We start from the raw sequence: 19,451 nt of genomic DNA, 5'->3' as shown, positions 1-19,451 counted from the left end.
TTACCCAGTTTTGTTCCAGTGATTTTCACGTCACAGAGAGCCATATATTTTTTTCTGGTATGATCACAGTGACGTATCGCCCCGACACTGAAGTAGAGAACTCATAGACATTGACATTGGTCTTGCCCTTTTTGAAGGCTGTGATGTTTTTAACCCTGGATAAGAGAGAGAAAATTAAAGCTGACAAGACAAAATAAACTCTTCAAAGCAGGAAGTTGAAACTAGAAACTCTTAGATTTAACTTCACATTTATCCCAATATAAAGGCGTATGGTTATTCACCGCTACAGGCTACAACAGATCCTTTGGATCCGACCTTGACTGAGTGTTGGTTTATTTGACTCAGTTCTTTTATGTGTAATGGAAATACAGCTACTGCTGCCTGCTGTCCTTTGAGTTAGTTTTTTTCTTTTGTTAGTCGACCCAGTTATTTGATTGTGTTTGTTTCTTCTTAGTATACAGTATGTCAGGGTGGACTAACTGTTTTTCATTTTTTTGTTTGTATGTCCTGTGGTTTTGTTTTCGTGTCACTTTGTGTCAAATGTTAGTGGATTAACAACAGATGGATAAAGTTTAATGGGAAACCCCCTTATCTGAGAAGCAATAAATATTGTTAATCAACTTTAATCTCTGTTGATTATTACCTCTTGGCTCTTCGGAGCATAACAACCAAATGATTAAATATGTATTTTGAAGATCAGAAAAAGAATGACTGCATTGGATGAAACACATGAAAAAGACTCAAATGTAAAATAAATCAGTTTAAGGTAATTGAAACTCTTACAGCTTGTTGTTGGTGCTGAAGTTCTGATGAGAGTTCCCGATGTAGATCTTGGCACCTGATATGTCTGGTGTAGATCTATACCATTTGTCATCATTAAAAATAGAGATGCAGGTAATGTTGTAAACACCCTGCAGGTCTACAGTCCACCAGGAGTTAGTCAGATATTCGGTGCAAGAACATGTTGAATGATCCTCATCAAAGGCTCTGTCAGCACTGTAATTTGTGAAGAACCTATCATAGGTTGTAGACTGGTATGCTTTCTTGTCCCTCAGATTTATATTTGGTGTTTTGCAGCCATCTGAGACTGAACCTTTTAGAATACATAGAATTTAACTTCAATGTGTTGATCTTCACATGACAATCATTTTACGGCTTATTTGTCTTCACATGAGAGTTATCTACAATAAAACTATGACATGAAAAGTTAAACATAAAATGGATATCAAAGAAAAAACACATTGAACCTACTTGGGCTGTGACTTGCACACAGCCTTCCTGCAGAGAAAAATGAAAAAAATAAATAAAGTTTTATAGTGGAAAATGTCAAAGCCATTTTCAGATTGAATACAGTCATTAATACTCATACACTTCTGCTTCAGACCCTGAAATTAAACTCTTATTATGAAGTTTGGGATTATTTTTGCTGTGGGATAAAGTAGGAGGTCACTGACAGTAAAACTAAACTGTTAGGGCTTTTTAAAAAATATTTATAGTATTAAAATGTCAAACTATAAAGTAAATGAGCAGCTTACCAATCAGAGAGATGAAGAACAGAATCCACAACATCTTTGGAGGACAAACAAACTAAAATGACTTTTTCTTCACTAAACTATATTCAGACCAGAGGATGTTCCCTGATTCCTCCTCCTCTACTAATAAGTAAAATAAGAGTCAGTTTGGGTTTATGTAGCTTCTCTCCTCTTTCAGCGGGTTTGTCTCTCTAAGCTCATGTAGATGAGATCCAGTTTCATGTTTTATAATGGAGGGTTTCAAATTACACAACTGTATAACATATACTAATCCATGGTTACTGCTGTTTGTTTTTGTATCTAATTTGCATTAGATCCTAACAACCTAACAGAGAGTGCTTGTGTGGGACAAAGTGAGACGTGTCAACTCTAAAATGCAATATATAAGAAAATAAATAATAATCATAAAATACATGATCTATAACTTTTATAAAACATTTGTACTTGCAAGGAGAATCCATGAAATAACACAAGACATAGGGAATACAGCAAATAGATTCACACACAGGACAGTTGCACACGTATTCTGGCCTTTATTGCACAGGAAACAGAGAGGAAATGGGAGAGGACAAGCAGCAAAGATCTTAAAGTTGGAAATCAGAGTCCAGACGGCTGCATAACGGCCCAACTTGTTTGTCTCATTTAAATGTTTCAGATTATGAAAATATTCTAATATTATACTCATTATAAAAAAACAAACAAACTGGCATTTGCATTCTCCTTCATCAAAACAAAAACTAACTCAGTTTAGGTTTAGGTCATGATACCCACACCAACCTCCGCAGATGGTCCTCGCTTCAAATTGATGCTCATAATAGAAATGCAAAGATGTTCCAAAGTTCAGTCAACTCTTGTTGTGTCAAGAGATGCAAAGTTCAGTCAACTTTGGAACATCTTTACTTAACTTTTGCATCTTATTTCCATCAGCTCCCAAAATAAGAATAAGAAATGTGGCACTGTGCTTGTTTTGTTGTGTCAAGAGATGCAAATACTTTGAGTTTTGCAGAAGGCGTTGTATGAATAAGGGCTTTCACTCACTCCTCTGCTCTTCCTGTTTCTGAGTTATTACTTTTTGATCAATCTAAACATTAAACATGATCTTACACAAGAGGCGGGGTACACCATGGACAACAGAGCAGAGCAACAGAGATGGACAGGATAAACACACCCAATCAATCGATCAATCAATCTGACAGTCATGTTTTTGGATGGTGGGAGGAAGCTGGAGTACCCGGATGCATACACACAGGGAGAACATGCAAACTCCATGCAGAAAGACCCCAGACCGGGAATTGAACCCAGGACCTTCTTGGTGCAAGGCAACAGCTCTACTAGCTGCATCACTGTGCAGCCCCCACATTTAAACAGATCCACTTTATAGACAAATATATGAGTGACAGCAGCTTAATGGTATTTAATTTGATCAAAGAGAACTTTAATGAACTGAACCCGGGTTCTAAATGCTTCATGATGTCAGTCATTTATTAATATAAATATGACTGGATTCATGGGTATTAAAGCTCAGAGGGAGATTTTATTCTGAAGGCTGTAATACAGAACATTAAATTACAAAGTGCATCAGTGGAGCTCGTAGCAGAAACCAGTTATGAACTGTTCGATGAAACAACCACTAGAGGGAGCCAGAGGACATGTCTAATTTTAGATCAGGCTGTTGAATTTCTTCCAGATGATAATGGTGACAATTAAGGTCAAGTTCTGTATTTAACAAGACATTACAGTTAAGTCATAACCTTGGCTGATTTAGATTCTAAATTTTAATTCAATCAAAAGGTTTGTTTCTGATAGGTAATCAGATGGGCATCTCTCATAAGGTAGAAATGAAATGACGGACCAGAAAAAATTGGGTATTAAACATTATTTATACTTTTCTCAGTAATCAGTAGAACAAAGGTTAGACAGCACTTTATGAACATAAACTGTGATATCTGCAAATATTAACTTAATAACTCAGGTTAACCTGAACCTTTGCATCTGATTTAATGTTCTGATACTGTTCCAAGAAATGTTATCTATGTCCTCTTTACCGGTTTCATGGAAGCCGGGTCGGCAACAAGCTGTCCATTCACATCTTTGTTCTTCTAAATGTTCAGGCTTTTATTAGATTCCATGTGAAAATCTGCAATATAATTTTAACCAATGATGCTGTTTTATTTTTAACATCACTGTAAAAAATATACGCTGACCATTTCTGTGCTACACACAAGAGAAAAATGTTCAAAAGGAGTTTTCTCCTGAAAACATGTTCAACAAGTCATATTTTCTCTATATAATATTGACTGGTTATTCAATATGAAAGTTTATGCAAAGTAAGAGACTAAATAAAAACAAAAGGACCTCTTTATATAGCATTTAATTTTCCTCAATAGCCTGAATAAACCGCATTAGTAGAACTGACCTGTTATTTATCTTTACTTACCAACATATTGTTTTTTGATTTGAAGTAATATTAATGTTTGGTAATGATCCGGCCAGAGTCTCTCAACTAGATGAATAAGTTTAGGATTCACTGTTTGATTTGATATATTTCTGTATATAAACTGTATTATTATTTTACACAAAGTGCAATGAAATGACATTTGTTTTGAACTAATGATTTACAACTAAGCAGAAATGAACTGAATTACTGATGAGAAATAAATCTGTGTTCAGGTTTAGAAGCAAACTATGAAAACGTTAAAGAGCAAACAGTGAAAAAGAAAACAGCACTCAAAGTGGTTTTAAAAAGACATTTTACTTTGTTTGTACATGGTTGACCCTCTGACAGGATGGACCCGGGGTTCGTCTAAAGATGACCGATTGCTGTGAGGATCGTTCCACCATCTAGCCGTCTAAATTAAACAGGTGAGGACTACAGCAGAAGTACAGTAAAGGGTACAGAAATGACACAGCAGGTAAACGGTTCAGATCACAATGTTCGCTCTTAGACCATCAGCACAAAGTTAACTGGGATACATGATGAGGGCCGGGGACAGAATCACGACGCGGTGAACAAATATGGCACCCGGACAGACCAAACGTTGCAGGAGTCAGTCTGTTCAACATCTATTCACTGAATGTCTATAAGCGATGTGACGACAATATTTTTTATTTTTTTTTGTATTTACAGAAGCGGACACGGCCATTCGGGACAGATTATTGTGAAAAGGAAACAGCACACAGTAAAACGGTGAGGGCTGGAGACCTGGGAGCAGGAGGCCTAACCTGTGGACTAAACCACTCTCTGTCTGCGTGAACGTCTAGAGAGTCGAACACTTCTGAAACGGTACCAGGCGTTTGTTGACATGACACGTGGCAGCTCCACGTAGAGAGATCGTTCTGCTGTAAACTGTAATTCATAGCATATTCTCACCGCAGGAACCTTTTACCTCTGCCGTTTCCACTGAGGGAACCAGGATGGAATCACATTACCAGAGTAGAAATCTACTGCCCTGGTAGAGAGGTAGCGCTTCTTTCTGTATGTATTCAGAACCAATTACAGTCGAGTCACATAAATGCATCAAGCATGGAGACGGACGGCGGGTTGCAGACTGCTGGAAAACGGCCGTGCCGCTGCCTTCCTCCTCTTTGCGCTTGCCCCCTGGCTAACGAAATGATTCACAGCAGCAAGTACACCAGCACAGAGCGCGCACGTCTGTAAATAAGGAGAAAGCTGTGTTTTTATTTTGGCCGTCTCCATAGCGATATCTGAGAATCCAGCTGGATCCTGCAGCTGGCAGAGCGCTAACGCCTTAGCAGGTTCTGTTCTCATGAAGATGTTGCTTTATCCATATCATCTGGACTGGGGAAAGAAAATGCTGTTTTGTCTTTATATTCAAATTGAAAGTGAATATTTGCTGGTAATACTAACTGATACATGAGGAATAATTTCTATTTTTGCTTGCAAACATTCAAGCCAAGCTGTATGTTCAAAATGCATTGGTAAAATCAGCTTAGAGGAATATGAATTAAATTAAGCATGGATATTTGGGTTTAGAGAGAGCAGCTCAAAAACATGTTTTAGTAAAGTTTAAATGGCTTACAGAGTTCATAATGCTAGGTAAAAGGGAAGCTGGGAAGTTCTGCTGCACCATGATTGCATTACTTATTTAAAACTGAAATAATTTTAGCATATTACGAATGTCTAATGGCTTTGATTTTACTTCTGTTTCAGAATGTAACGACTTTGGAAGAAATGCTTACAAGTAAAGGCAGCAGAATAAACCCCTGGGTTGGTATCGGTGTGACTGAAGAGTGAAATGTCTGACCAGTTGGTCAGCAGCACAGGAGTGCCATGGGAACGGTCCTCACACCACTCTTTTTACTCTGTAAACTAATCTTTCCAGTACAAGTCAGACTCCTGTCATCTGCAGAAATACTCAGACAATGCCGCCATTACCAGATGGATCAGAAATGGACAAGAAGCTGAGTACAAAGAGCTGGTGGATCACTTTGTGGCATGGTGTGGTAACAATCATCTCATCTTGAAATGTGAACAAAACACGGGGATGCCTGTGGATTTATAGAGAAACAGGAATCTATTCAAAGACTTTACTTTACAGGTTTGTTGTAAAGAATGCAATCTTTGAGGCCAACGTCTGCCGTGGGTTGATATCTGCATCCACAGACGAACAAATCTGAATCAGCGATTGAGTTTGAATGCTGCTTGAAAACAATAAGTATTGCCTCTTTGTATATGGTAACAAAAAGCCTAAAAGCTTCATTTACATCAATACAATGGTTTTGAACTCATCGCTGGAAACACACTCAAGAAAAAGACAGAGGACATCTAAAAGGTTCCTGGAAAATACTGGAAGTACTTGGAGGAAATGGTTCAGAGTAACACAGTGGAAAGGTACCTTTTAAAGTTTGCATCAAAGGAGTTAACTTTGATATTAAACAAATGTCTCTAGAGTCATGATCATGACAATTAACTCATTGTTGAAGTCTGATAAGAAAAATGTATCAGGTATTATTGAAACCACAAAAGCAGCTTAGCCCTGATCAGACTGTCCCAAGTCCACCAACCTCACATTTCGTATGTACAACATGAGATGTTTGTTCTGGCTATCGCATGCAACATATGACAAAAGTACACTTCAACATTACAGGTTATTCATGTCATGGACAGGCACTTGTCACTGAACGACAAAATGCATAAAGTCAGCTCTCTGTCAGTTCCTAAAATCAAGATAAATTACAGCCAACAGTCAAAAGTCTGTTCAAAAACGAGATCATATAAACGCCGTGAGGGAAACCGAACGTTTCCATGTCTGGCTGTGACAAGTGCCTGGCGACAAAATACAAGTAGCTTCGTTAAAAGACTTAAAAAGCGGACTTTCTGAAGTCCGTTTCAGGTTCCGGTCATCTTCTAATGTCGGAGGAAAGCAGAGTTTGAACATTATTTAGTCTGAAGAAAACGTGTTTAAGAAGGGTTTTTTTTTGTTTTTTTTTTAATTTTCACATTGAAGAGTTCATGAACTCGAGTTCAAAACAAGTGTAGGAGCCGTGTAGGCACGAAGGTTTAGCCATCGGAGTCACCGATAAACAGTAGTTGGGACAGCTTTTAGATCGTCGTACCGTTTCTTTTTAAAGCAGTAAACAGGGGCGTCGTTTGGTAGATTTTCCACAGAAAAGAGGAGGCCGTCCTGCTTCTTCATCACAACTGAGACCGTCCTCTTTGTTTACTGGAGCAGTTTTTCAGTCTTTTGGTTTCTGGTTCCCCAGGGTGTCAAGTCTGTGACAAAAGGGAACTCAACAGAACGCTGCTGGGACGTGCACATCATGAGTCTAGTCACGGGTCTGACAAAAAAGACTCAATAAAAAGGCATAAGAAGTCATCAAGGGGCGAACGGAGCAATAACAAAACAAGCTCCTATCATTTAAAGCGAAACAGTCAACAAAAACAACTTTTAGGCTTCGTCAAATCGACAGGTTATCAAAACGCAGGGCTAATAATACAACATTATTTTTAGTGCAGAAAAAATGGTGCATGATTGTTCTTTTCTTTTTTTTTGAGCAGTTACAAATGTCCAGCTCTTTAAAACACGTGGTATATAAATAGAAAAATCAATACACTGATTATATCCCTTCATGTGTGAAAACAGAAGGAATATAAAAGGCAAAATACTGGTTAGTCATAAAAAACAGGGTTGGTCTCTCAGAGCCATTTCATGGTATAATGTGAGACTTAAGGTGCCTAATCAAGTGGAAAAAGTGCAAACTTTTAAAGATGAGTTTAAGTGCTTTAGGTTGGGGGCTGGGGGGAAGGTTTCAGTGCAGAATGGGTTCAGATTATAATTTCAAATACTGTTAAACAGTTTCTTCTTACAGTATGGGTCAGGACACAAAGATCTACACATCGCGAGTCAGTCACTTTGTTCTTATTAGAATCGTGACATGATCTTTTTATGCCTGATTTCACTAGATTTAAACCTCACAGTGGGCTTTGCTTTGTTCTCCAGTGTCTCCTGCCACAAATTGCCGTCTTGCATGGGAGGCACCACTTTCAGCTTTGGCACAGCATGTTTACTGTTTGAATCTAAGAATCTCTTTTTAAAAAAGGGTCAAAAAAGCACATGGCATATATATATATATTTTTTTTTATCAAAAAGTGGAAAAAAAGAAAGGAAAATGTTCAAAAACATCATCAGCAGTTCAATTCACACACATTCAGTGGCGTCGCCGCCGTTCAAATTTGCAGATGTTCAGTTAAAAACTCGTAATAATATCGATGAAGCGGTAAGGCGGTATAAAGGGAAAACATTCCGTACTATTTAAAAGCGTTTTAGCATTTGCATTCATGCAGCATCTGGCTACTCGTTTTATTGCCAAGTGAAGCCTCAGCCTCGGACTAAAATGTCATCGCAACTCCTGGTGAAGCATAAAACCAAACAGCCGTTTTAAATGAATTTCAGACGCTAGAATAAATATCCACAACGAATCCTGGATTTAGATTCATGATTTTGTCCTAATGTCGCATTTTGATGCGACTCAGACTTAACTTTAAATCTAACGCGCTTTAACGTCGGCGTGACGAAATTGCTGTCGGTTTCGGAAAGCAGGAAGTGTGAGCTTTAACGTAAAAATTTGTGGTTTTCTGTCAGTCTTTAAACTTGATTATCAGAGATCAAACACAGATAATTGTAGCTGATGATTTGACTACCTTCACAATCCTGAAGAAGATAGATTTTCCCATGTGTTTCCAATATACATACCAGGTTTCCTAGCCAGCTAGTTTTTGCTTTAATCTGTTATTTCTGAATGATATATAGTGGGAGTTTTCATTCTCAGCTCAGTTTTAACACTTTTTTTTCTTCTAAAGTTAATTTTGCAGCAGCTGCTTTATGACCTCTGTCAAAGTTTGATCTTGATCTAAAGCTAATAATTGGTGTATTATTACTCTCATGTGGACTTGACTGGACAGTGAAATAGTTCTTGTTCATGCACGTCAGTGGCAAGCAAACAAGGACACAAATAAAACTTAATTTACCTAACTGACCGGTATCGGCCTAACTCAAGTCAATTTTCAGGCCAAATGTCAGTCTTTAGTCTTCGGAAAGGGACAAGCTTTTCCTGACGCTACGTGACGGCTCCCAAACCTCACTGTCGTCCGTTTCGTCGCCGTCGTCCTCCTCGTCGTCTTCATCGTCCTCCTCGTCTCCCGCTCCTGCGCCCGCCGGCTCCTCAGTGTTCTCCGATCTCTCTCCATGCGTCTCCTCCTCGTCGTCCCGCGCAGCTTTGTCCCCGCCCGTTCTCCCCGCAGCTCCGGGCTCCAGGAAGGGATCCAACCCCAAGTCCAAGCGCCGCTGGACCTCAGCAAACCACTCCCTCACCTTTTCACAGACAGAGACACAGCTTAAAATGTCAAATAAGACGTGGAACGAGTGCAACATATTTTCTTTCATTTGGACCAGCAGGGTGATATCTCATACTGCCGGAATGAAAATGCAACGTCAGAAGACTGACGGTCACTGGTTGCGTCACAAGAGCAACTCCCTTAAAATATTACGGCTCATAATTTTTAAAAAGTCAAAACAGCACATTTGTAAGGACAATGGCAGACCGTAGAATGTTCTCCTTTATCGGGTTGTGTTCAGTTTAAGTCGCATAGCGATCACATCGCACTACTTTTTGAACTTTGGGGCCCCATAATTACCTAGAGCTGTTACTCAATATTAACGGAAAACTACCCAAACCGAGTAGAGTTGAGCCAAGACGAGCTTGTGCACTGCTAGCTAACAGCAAAAATGTCATTACTAATATTAAATATTAGTTCTAATTCTTTGAAAAGAGGTTCTACTAGGCTACCTGTAATAGTTGTCTGCTGTAGGAATATGTCCAATTACAATACGTTTATAAAGAACTGAAGAAACTCCCCGGGTAGCTGAAGGCCGAGAGTTAGGTTAGAGTGAGAAGTTAGCCATTTAAAATACCTGAACAGGTTAATTTTCACTGGATGTAGCTCAATACTGCAAAAAAGATAAAACATTTTCTACTGAAGAAAGTCCTTGTTAGCTAAAGCTAGGTGTGATAAGGCGGCATCAGTCGGCCAGATTTTGTCGTGAAAGACAAAATGTGGAAAAAGCAGAAGTGTCTCTTTAACGTGTCATATCCTGTTTTTGCATAGTTAAGCACTAGTTTAACAAGTTTTTGTTTTCCAGTATTTGAATCAGGAAGGGAAAAGATGGAGACAGATGGGAATGGTGCTCTAACCAACTTTGGGTTATTTCAGCTTACAATTATTTAACCACTCCTATAGTGTGCATAGAGTTTTGAACATTCATTACTAATAATTAAAGCGACATAATAAAAGAAAGAACAATAAAAAAAATCCCATACCCCATTTTGACACCCTATTTATGCATTTAGCTTCTGGGTATTTTCTTTTAAAATCTCCGTCGCCCACCTGTTCGTAGCTCATGTTGGTCTTGGTGACCAGCTCATCCAGGTCTTGCTCGCTGAGGAAGTGGTGCTTCAGGTAATACTCCTTCAGGATTTCCCGCCCAGTCTTGAATTTCTTTGATGGCGGGGATCTTTTGACATCTGCGCTGGAAGAGGAGGAGGACCTCTTTGGCTGCTTCCTGGTTTTGGACCGCCCCCAGCCGCGATTCCGACCACGCCTTTTCCGACCGCCGCCCCCCGTTTTGCCGCCGCCGCCGCCTCCTTCGCTTGGTCCCTCGACGTTGCCACTTTGGTACTGGAAGAACCACTTCAGGTTCCCGTTTTTCCAGGAGTACCGAGAGTCCCCGAACCAGCTGACGATGTAATGGCGGGGAAGGCCGCTCTCCTCTGCCAGCTGGTCGTACTCCTCCGGCGTGGGCCACTGCGTCCGCACAAAGGCACTTTTTAGAATGTGGAGCTGCTCTGGAGTCTTTTTGCTTTTCTCTTTAAGGTCTTTCTTGCTGCAGCCGCCGCCGGACAGCTGCTTGCTGCGACCTCCTGGAGGAGTCTGACTCCCCTTTCGAGACGAGGAGGCAGACGGAGGAGAGTTGCTTGAGCCTCCTAGTTCCCCTGCTTCCTCTGCCTTCGAGTTATCCGTTTCGATCTTTCCTCCCTCGGACGACTCTGGTGAGGACGTACTCGCGGCGGGGACTTTCCGCCTCTCGTTGAACCAGGCGTCGATCTCCCTCCGAGTCAGCTTGGTTTCTGTCCTCAGACGACTCAGTTCTTCGTCCGACGGCATGCTGCTCTTCTCGAAGCTCTCCTCCAGCACCACCAGCTGCTCGGGAGTCTTCTCCTTAAACTTCTGCAAAGTGAAGTCTGGGAAGGGGTTCCAGGTCTTGACTCGGGTCTCTTTCTCCTTCTCCTTCACAGGGGAAGTGCTCGGAGGGTGAGGGGACGCGGGGGTCTCGTCGCTCGAGTCGATGACTATAGGGGTGTTGGCAGCGCTGCTCGAACTGCTCCCCCCTCGCCCCCCTCCGTCGTGGAAAACAATCACGTGGCTGTTCTTGGAGTTGCGCTGATTGTAGCGAGTGTCGCTGAACCACTTTTTGATCTCGCCCTTCGTCAGGTTGGTGAGCTTCATCAGCCGGGCGATCTCCGCGTCCGAGGCGAAGTGGTTCTTCAGGTAGCTGGCTTTCAGCTCCGCCAGCTGCTCTTTGGATTTCTTAGGTCTCAGACTGAACGAGTCAGCACTGAGGGCTGAGTTCTCCTTGGAGAGGGAGGGGGAAAAAGTTAGCCATCAACATGGTGCTCCTGTTGTGTCATTTTACACAATAAGGTAGCAAACGGGAAAAAGGCAAATGATGTAAACTCTAAACAAGGCGTTAGTGCAACGTTTAAGAAACACCAGTGTAATTAGATGGTGAAAATCCTAAATCTGCTACTAAAACAGCAAGCGCATCCGGATGTAAAAGGTTTCCCAACCTGGGGAGACAGAGAGGGAGGCTGGACTGTGGTAGCCCGTTTTAGCTCACTGTTTGTCGGCGTGGACTGACAGGAAACTCTGCTGGAGCTCTGAGACTGACTGGGCAAACCTGCCACAGTCAACGTGATTGGACTAGTCACTGGAAGATTCCCACCTGGACCAACCTGTGGTAAACAAATACAGAGATCACTGTGTCTGGCTCTCATGCATGTTTTACGACTATACAGCAACAAACATCGTTATGTTTTAGCAGGATTTAATGTCACACACCATCAAAAATAATGCATAATTGTGAAAGGAGCATGTATTAAAGGGAAGTATTATCTGTTTTCATACCGCACAGTGCCATTTTATAGCATAATCAAGTAACTACATTACCCTGTGTTATAAAAATGTTCTATATATATGTGCCTTTAAAAACTCCTGCTCTTTCTGAAACTCCACTTTCAGGAAGTCATCACAACATGTCTCCTCTGTTAAACCTTTAATGATGTTTTTACCAGCGTTTCACTGAGAAGTAGCTCGTGTGATGAGCTCAGGAGATGCGCAGTTCCACTAGGTGTAAGTGCTAATTGCTGCTGGCTAGTCTGAAGGAACTGAGTGGGGGAGGGCTACTCTGAAAGGCGGAAGCTTGGAAACTGGGAAAGTGAAGCTCCAAGGAGGCGGTCAGTCCACCCAGGCATTTTGCACAGCTGAATGGTTGCCACGGGAAATTAAAGGATTCCTCAAACACGCATGAAAGAATCAAGGCAACGCTCCAGGTATGTTTTCTTAAGCTCAAGCTCAGTCCGGCTGAGACATTGTTCACACAGCAAGCTTGAAATCCAGAGCCGCATCCCCGCTCATTGAAATGCGGAACATTCTTTCTTTCTTTGCCTACCTGTGTAAACACAAGGCCAGGTTGGCCCACAATCTGACAGGTCTGCAGGATGGACTGCAGGCCGTTCGCCGCAGCGGACAGCTGGTGCGCGGGGATGACGGTGATGGTTTGAGGCACTGTGTGCACGGTCCCATTAAACTGCTTCCTCCTGGCCTCCTCCACTTCCTCTGGAGTCCAGCTGACGCCGTGCTTCAGGCGCTGGGCCGAGAACCACACCTGCGCACAGATCGAATGTCTCTAGTTCAAGCAAGACAGGAAAAAAAAACAACAACAAAAAAAAACACTTTTGATGATGAAAAACAATGTGATCTTTTAACCTTGATCTGCTCTTCTGTGAACTGCGTCTGTGATGCCAGGCTGCTTATTTCTGCCAGGGAGGGGTAAGGAAACTTCCTGTAAGTGTTGATCAGAAGAGGGTTGGAGTCCATAGCTGCACTGTAGGAGGGGATGCTGCTCAGAGGAATCAGCAGCTGGGACTGAGAGACGGCCGCTGCTGCGGCTGCTGCACTCTGCTGGGCCTGGAACGCTGAAAGCACCTGGCATGGCGGCAGAGAGGGCGAACACCGTTAAACACAGCAGCTGCTGCAGATGTTTGCTATTCAGTATCAAAGGTGTGAACTAAAGGTGTCGTCCCTGAACAGGACACCGACTCAGCTGGGAATTACCTGTCCTTTTCCCAAGGCTCAAAGTGAGTTTTTAGGGGGCTGGTGGCATGCAACACATTTCCCTACAACAGAGCACTGCACAAATATTCATAAGCCTAGTAGTTTTTCCGCATTTCGTCAGGTTACAACCACAAACTTTGACGGATTTTATCAGGATTGTATGAAACGGTTCCAATGTGAATCAAAACACAAATACTAATTCTAACCAAATTTTAGAGCTGTAACTAACGGTTATTTAAGTAATCGATTAATCTATTGATTATTCTGACATTAACCAATTAATTGGATTTAAAAAAAATCTGCATATTTTTCAGATTTAAATAATTTAATTCCTTTTCTAAATAAGAAAATAAATATTTTGTTACCTAAAATTCAATAGCAGTATTCATTTAGTGTACACTTGATCATTTGTAGCAAAGGATGCTTCTGCAGCAAAAAAAGACAATTACTTCTAAGATCAACATGTTAAATGCTCGGCTCTTTCTGCTCGACTTAACAACATAGTGCAGCGATGATCTTTAAATAACCGACTGATAACTGGACAGCAAACGGTGCTTAGGAGATTTGTTTTTCAGAATTTGAGGTAGGCAAAGCTAACTGTGTATGTCACTTGAGGAGTTTTGGGTAAAATATAAGTGTATTTTTATCTTGAACGCAAAATTTGTATATTTTTGAACAGATTTATCTTAATACAATGTTAAATCAGTTTTTTTTGTTTTTGTTTTTTTTTTAAGCAAAATGGCCTATTTTTGAGTCTGAATACTCCAGCTAACGATTAGTTGATAACTAAAGTAGTTGTCAATTATTTCAATAATCGATTAATCCCAATTAATGTGATTAATCGTTTCAGCCCTAAACACCACATATCAGTTTTCTTCTACTAGAACGTCTCTCACAAAAAAAAAAAAAAAAAATCCCAGTAAAAAGAAAGCTGTGGATGTGAAGTGATAAATTTGAAGCGGTATGAACACTTCATGTTTAAATAAAGAAGCAGTAAATCTTTGAGGTTTTCTCTACCTGTGCCAGACCAGCAGGCAGAACTGTGGGGTTTAAAATGGAAGATTTTCTCAGCTGCTCTGACGGTGGGCTGACCAGCAGGCCCCCTCCTCCGAACTTCATGGAGTTGTGCAGCAGCTTCTCCACGGGCGTCATCGGTCCGAGCGGGGCTTCGATGGGCTCCTGCTCCCCTCCCAGTTCCCCGTCTCCTCCTCCTCCTCCTCCTCCTCCTCCCCCCACGCCCTCCCCCGCTCCCTCGTCAGAGGATTTGAGGGAAACGGCGATCCTCTTGGGTTCGGACTTGGTCTTCATCCTCATGATCGGGGTCTTGCTCAGGGAGATGGCTGAAGCCGCAGCTGAGTCCGCTCCTCCCGCCCCGGCCGAGTCGCTCTGCGGCTCCTGCGCGGTCTGATCGCAACTCGGGTCCTCCGGCGAATCTTTCGGTCTGGACTTCAGTGTGGAGCCGACGACTTTAAGGTCGTCGGCGCTGGAGACGCCGGCTTCATCTGCAGGGGGGAAATAATAATAATGTTCTGCACTTATTTTCATTTGGGGCCTATTTAGCTTAGGTTATTAAAAAAATGGCTTGATTATAAAATGAGTCAAAAGCACTTTTCATGTTTTTAGGTTTACAAATAAAGTTCTCAAACTTTTTTTCACACAAAAGGAATGAACACAATTTTTCAATAGTACGTATAATTTTTAATAGAAAAAAAGCTCATACTTGGCAACCAAAAGACAAAAAAAGTTACTTTTTAAAGAGAATTGTCTTTCTTATTGCTGTTACTGAAAATGATTTGGATTTGTTACGTGAAAACTAGTGTTTTTATTAACACTAATTTTATAGCATAATATTTCTGGATCCGCAGGTTGAAAACGCCTGGTCTAGAGGGCCACAGAAAATATCTACGGCGGGCCGGATTTGGCCCGCAGGCCATAAGTTTGACATGTTCTACCCTGTTCATATTCGTATCTTAGTTCTCTAAGTCTGAGTAACAAAGATCCACAGCCACTCAGTTCTGTGAGGGCCTCACCTGAATCCGGTGGAGTGGGAACAACTACCACCGCCTGGCCAAGCTCCTCCGTCGCCTCCTTCCCCTTCCTCTCCTCCTCCTCCTCATCCCCTGCCTCGTCCTCCTTTGTTCTCTCCGTCTTCTCCTCTACGGCTTCCTGCTCCACCACGTCCGAAGGCAGCACCATGCAGGGCGTGGTGGACTTCCGGCGGCTCGACATCTTCGATTCAGACTGACTCGTACTTGTGTTGCGGCCGAGCTGTCCAGGTTCACATATTGCAGGTCAGTGAGTTGATGAGCTGGATTCTTGGAATCCCGTTTCTCTGAATGGAAAACACAAATAAAGGGAACATCTTAAGGTCGTATACATGCCTCCCCCTCGCCGGGATTCAGTAATCGAATTCATGATTCCTTAATTTCCTGCAATGGCTTGGAAACTGTGTGGGAGTGGACGTGAGTGTAACATAGTAGGTGTTTCAAGGTTTTATGCAGGTTTCACCAACTCAAATGTAAGATTTTCTCTTTTAACACCGTCTCAGTACTATTATGAATGAAATTTCAGAACTGCGCCGTGACAGAAACGTACCAAAGAGGAAATCGCAAATAAATAAACTGCACAGGTTGGCAGCAGAAGTGAACCATTGGCCAAGATGAAGAGCGTCCAGCCAACTGGCCATAAATCTGCACTGACTAAACTTTTCAGCCTCTGACATGCTGGATACCGTAGAGGAAAACTGAGTAGGCCGTCAAAACTGTAATACGTCTTCATATTATTAGGTTTAAGTTATTTCTTTGCACGGAAAACCTGATTTTCACGTCTGCATTTAAAGCGCCAAAGTTGCACTTTAAGTAGCATCTAAACGTACATCTAAAAAAAATATGAAGTTCAATATTTTTTAGGAAACACAATAATGGGGACGACTGCTGTCCAGAAGACCGTCAATGACGGAGGATAAACCACAGAAGAAGCTGGTTGTTCACAGAGTGCTGTATCCAAGCATATTCACGGAAAGTTGAGTGGAAGGATAACTGCAGCTTTGAGAGGACAGTAAATAGAAATCCATTCAAGAAAATAGGGTAAATAGGGAAGCTTCATAGGCTGGCGTCACAGCAAGAGCCACTTCTGTACCAGAGGCAGGGTCAGCAGCCTTTTACCTGGGCTAAGGAGAAAATAACTGGACTGTTGCTCTGTGATCTTAAGCATTATTTTCATTTGGAAATGAAGTTTGCATTTTGTTTGGAAATCCAGGTGCCAGAGTCTGTGGGAAGAGTGGAGAGGCAAAGAATCCACGTCGCTTGAGGTCAAGTGTGAAGTTTCCACAGTCAGGCTACCAAAAGCTGGTTTAATGAGTGTGGTGTCACTGTGATTTATTGGCCAGCAAACTGGTCTGACTTGAACCCCCATAAAGAATCTATAAGGTTATTGTCAAGAGAGAGACGAGAAACACCAGGTCCAAGAGATGCAGATGACCTGAAGGCAGATCTGGGCTTCCATCAAACCTCAGGAGACCCACAGGGCTGACTTCATCCACTCCACACCACATCGATGCAGTAATTTATGTAAAAAGAGGCCCAACCAAGTACTGAGTGAATAGAAATTAACATACTTTAGGATTTTCTATTTAATATACAATTTTCTATTGATCTTGTAATGTTATATTCTAATTTTCTGAAACACTGAATATTGGTTTTTCGCAACATGTGAGGGGAAAAAAAAAATCAAAGTCTTGAAACCTTGTGTCTTTATATGATTTTCACTTCATGAAAAGACAACAAAATATTCGACTTTTTTTTATTTAATTTTTTACAAAATTCAATTGTTTTATATTCACAGTTCAGGCCAGTGTGTATAGCTTAAGTAATAAGCATAGATATTTGTTCAGGAGGCTGTTTGGATAAATACTGCAGAGCCCCTTCACTGCTCCATCCACATGACCAATGTGTAAAACCAATGCCTTTATAAACACTGTAAAGTGCTTTGGGACACATTTTTATCACTTAACGGCGTTAAAATGTATCACTGGTTATAAATATATAACTACTGTGCGTTCACACAGCTCTGCTACCACTGAGAGGTTTTAACACCAGCACCTCGAAAATGTGGAGGTGTCAGCTAGCTCATTTGTTATTATTAAAGTAACAATAAAGCATTACCATATGTTACAAAGACAACACGAAAGGCTGTTTTTCAGCGACACAGGAGCGTTTTAATGCGGCGGGCCAACTAGCCCGTGTTAGCCGGGCCGGTCATTATGAGGTCTGGCGGTAAACTTACAAGAACTACAGTAATGTGCACTGTGTTGCTACCAGGCTGTAGAGGCGAAGCGAGGAGTGATTTCCTGGGTCTCGGCAGAGCAGCCTCCAGGTGCTCCCTGTCGGTATCCGTCGGTGTTGCTTTCTCCTCGGGCTAAGCATTCAGCCCGGCCGCGGCGGCTGCGGCGTTTACGTGAGTTATTAAAGCAGCTGGATCTCCCTAAAAAATAAAATAAAATAGAGCCAGCCGAGACAGACGGACCGCTTTAACGGCTACAGCCCTCCTCTGCTGATGCTGGAAACACCGGACATCTCTCTGCTGGTCCGAGCAGGTTATCTCCCACCAGAAAGCGGCTCCTCATAAAAGTTCACCCGGCCACAAGACGGCTCGTCTTAGCTGTTCATAAAAAGGGCCGCCCGGTGCTTTGTTTTTTGATGACCTATTTCTCAAATATTTTAACGGCTGATTTTTTTTTTTTTTTAATGATCAAACAGCGTCATCATTCAATGTAATACGTCTTGACGTCATTCCGCGGCGACTTTCGGGGAATCTTAAAAATGTTAGCAGTTAATGGAAAAAATGCCCACTTTAATGCAAATACGGACCGTATTTCAGAATAAGGCAGTCACAGTGGGCTCGGAGAGGGCGCTGGGTGTTGGACAATCAGCGCAAAGGGTCGTAAACGCGTTCGTTTCCGATTCGGCTGGGTGCCAAAATGTCCTTAAATGACCTGCGAGGGGAAATATGAGAAGCTACTTAAGGACACGCTGCGAGTTTCAGCCAAGGTGATCCTCCTGGCTGCTGCTTTTCATTACATTAGGCTGGCTGCCTCGGTCTGTTTAATAGGATATTTTAAAAACAACAACAAAAAAGAGTACACTAAAGTTAGCATACGGTGCTTCGCAAAAGTATTCACAACCTTTAAACTTTTCCTCATTTTGGCAACCTAACCTTAGGTATTTTAGAAAGATTTAGCGTGACGGACCAACACAATGTACAACATAGTTGTGCAGTGGAAGGAAAAAAAAACTATTATAAGCATTTACAAATATGGAAATCTGAAAAGTGTGGCATGCATTTCTATTCTGCCTCCTTTTCTGTGACGCTTTGATCTGTTGAAACCAAGATTTAACTTTTTGGCTACACTATGCTGAACACAGTGGTGGCAGCACCATTCTGTGGGGGAATTTGTAGTCAGAGAATCTGTTTTGGAGCTAGAAGTTTGCAATACTGTACATTTTGGCGTTGACCCAATACAAAATAATACAGGACTAGTATCGTCAATACCAATACTTAAAAAAAACATCTAAGTAACTGAATAACTCGATTCAGTTTCAGTTTAATTATGGTTTTGATAAAATAAATCAAGACACTTATTTGCCTATAATCTTTATTTAAAGCAAATAAAGATTTGCATAAAATCTTTATGTGCTTAGAGACTTTAGGTAAATATATATATATTTTTATTAAGTAACTACACTGGACAACAATGTAGCAGGATAGAAATAACTTAATATCCTGATGGCCTTCTACTAAACATAAATGTTTATTAGGATAACTGAGTCTTTAATCTGCATGTAATATAAATAGGAACACTTATTTCCCATCAATACTTAATGTTCAGCCATATTCATATTTGAGGTTTAAGATATACATCTTTCCATAAGTGTATATTTTTGAGCTGCAGTAAGATTTTTTTCAAAACTGCACTTATGGGATAAATTGCATTTGAAAGAAAGCAGACA

General features: G+C 41.4%; 2 protein-coding genes across 2 annotated transcripts in view; both read right to left on the bottom strand.

Moving 5' to 3' along the window:
- LOC103141576 (fucolectin-1-like) overlaps positions 1-2,208 on the bottom strand; it is a 14,268-nt gene extending 12,060 nt beyond the window's left edge. The window contains exons 1-3 of the mRNA XM_007557081.2: positions 1,536-2,208; positions 1,252-1,278; positions 784-1,093 (exon numbers count right to left, since the gene is read on the bottom strand). Of these exons, the coding sequence (XP_007557143.2) occupies positions 784-1,093; positions 1,252-1,278; positions 1,536-1,569 (371 nt within the window). The 5' untranslated portion in view covers positions 1,570-2,208. The remainder of the gene's footprint in view (positions 1-783; positions 1,094-1,251; positions 1,279-1,535) is intronic.
- A 2,057-nt stretch (positions 2,209-4,265) lies between these two features.
- zhx1 (zinc fingers and homeoboxes 1) lies at positions 4,266-18,541 on the bottom strand. The gene is made up of 8 exons (XM_007556966.2): positions 17,728-18,541; positions 15,474-15,775; positions 14,461-14,945; positions 13,096-13,314; positions 12,779-12,994; positions 11,898-12,062; positions 10,438-11,682; positions 4,266-9,364 (listed from the first exon to the last, which is right to left on the bottom strand). The coding sequence occupies exons 2-8, from the start codon at positions 15,670-15,672 to the stop codon at positions 9,077-9,079; spliced, it is 2,817 nt and encodes a 938-aa protein (XP_007557028.1). The 5' UTR covers positions 15,673-15,775; positions 17,728-18,541; the 3' UTR covers positions 4,266-9,076.
- Positions 18,542-19,451: the final 910 nt, after the last annotated feature.

This window comes from Poecilia formosa, unplaced genomic scaffold (genome assembly GCF_000485575.1).
Source record: "Poecilia formosa unplaced genomic scaffold, Poecilia_formosa-5.1.2 Scaffold0, whole genome shotgun sequence".
Taxonomy (NCBI): domain Eukaryota; kingdom Metazoa; phylum Chordata; class Actinopteri; order Cyprinodontiformes; family Poeciliidae; genus Poecilia; species Poecilia formosa.
The sequence above is the reverse complement of the archived record's forward strand: the minus strand, read 5'-3'. Positions and strand labels throughout refer to the sequence as shown.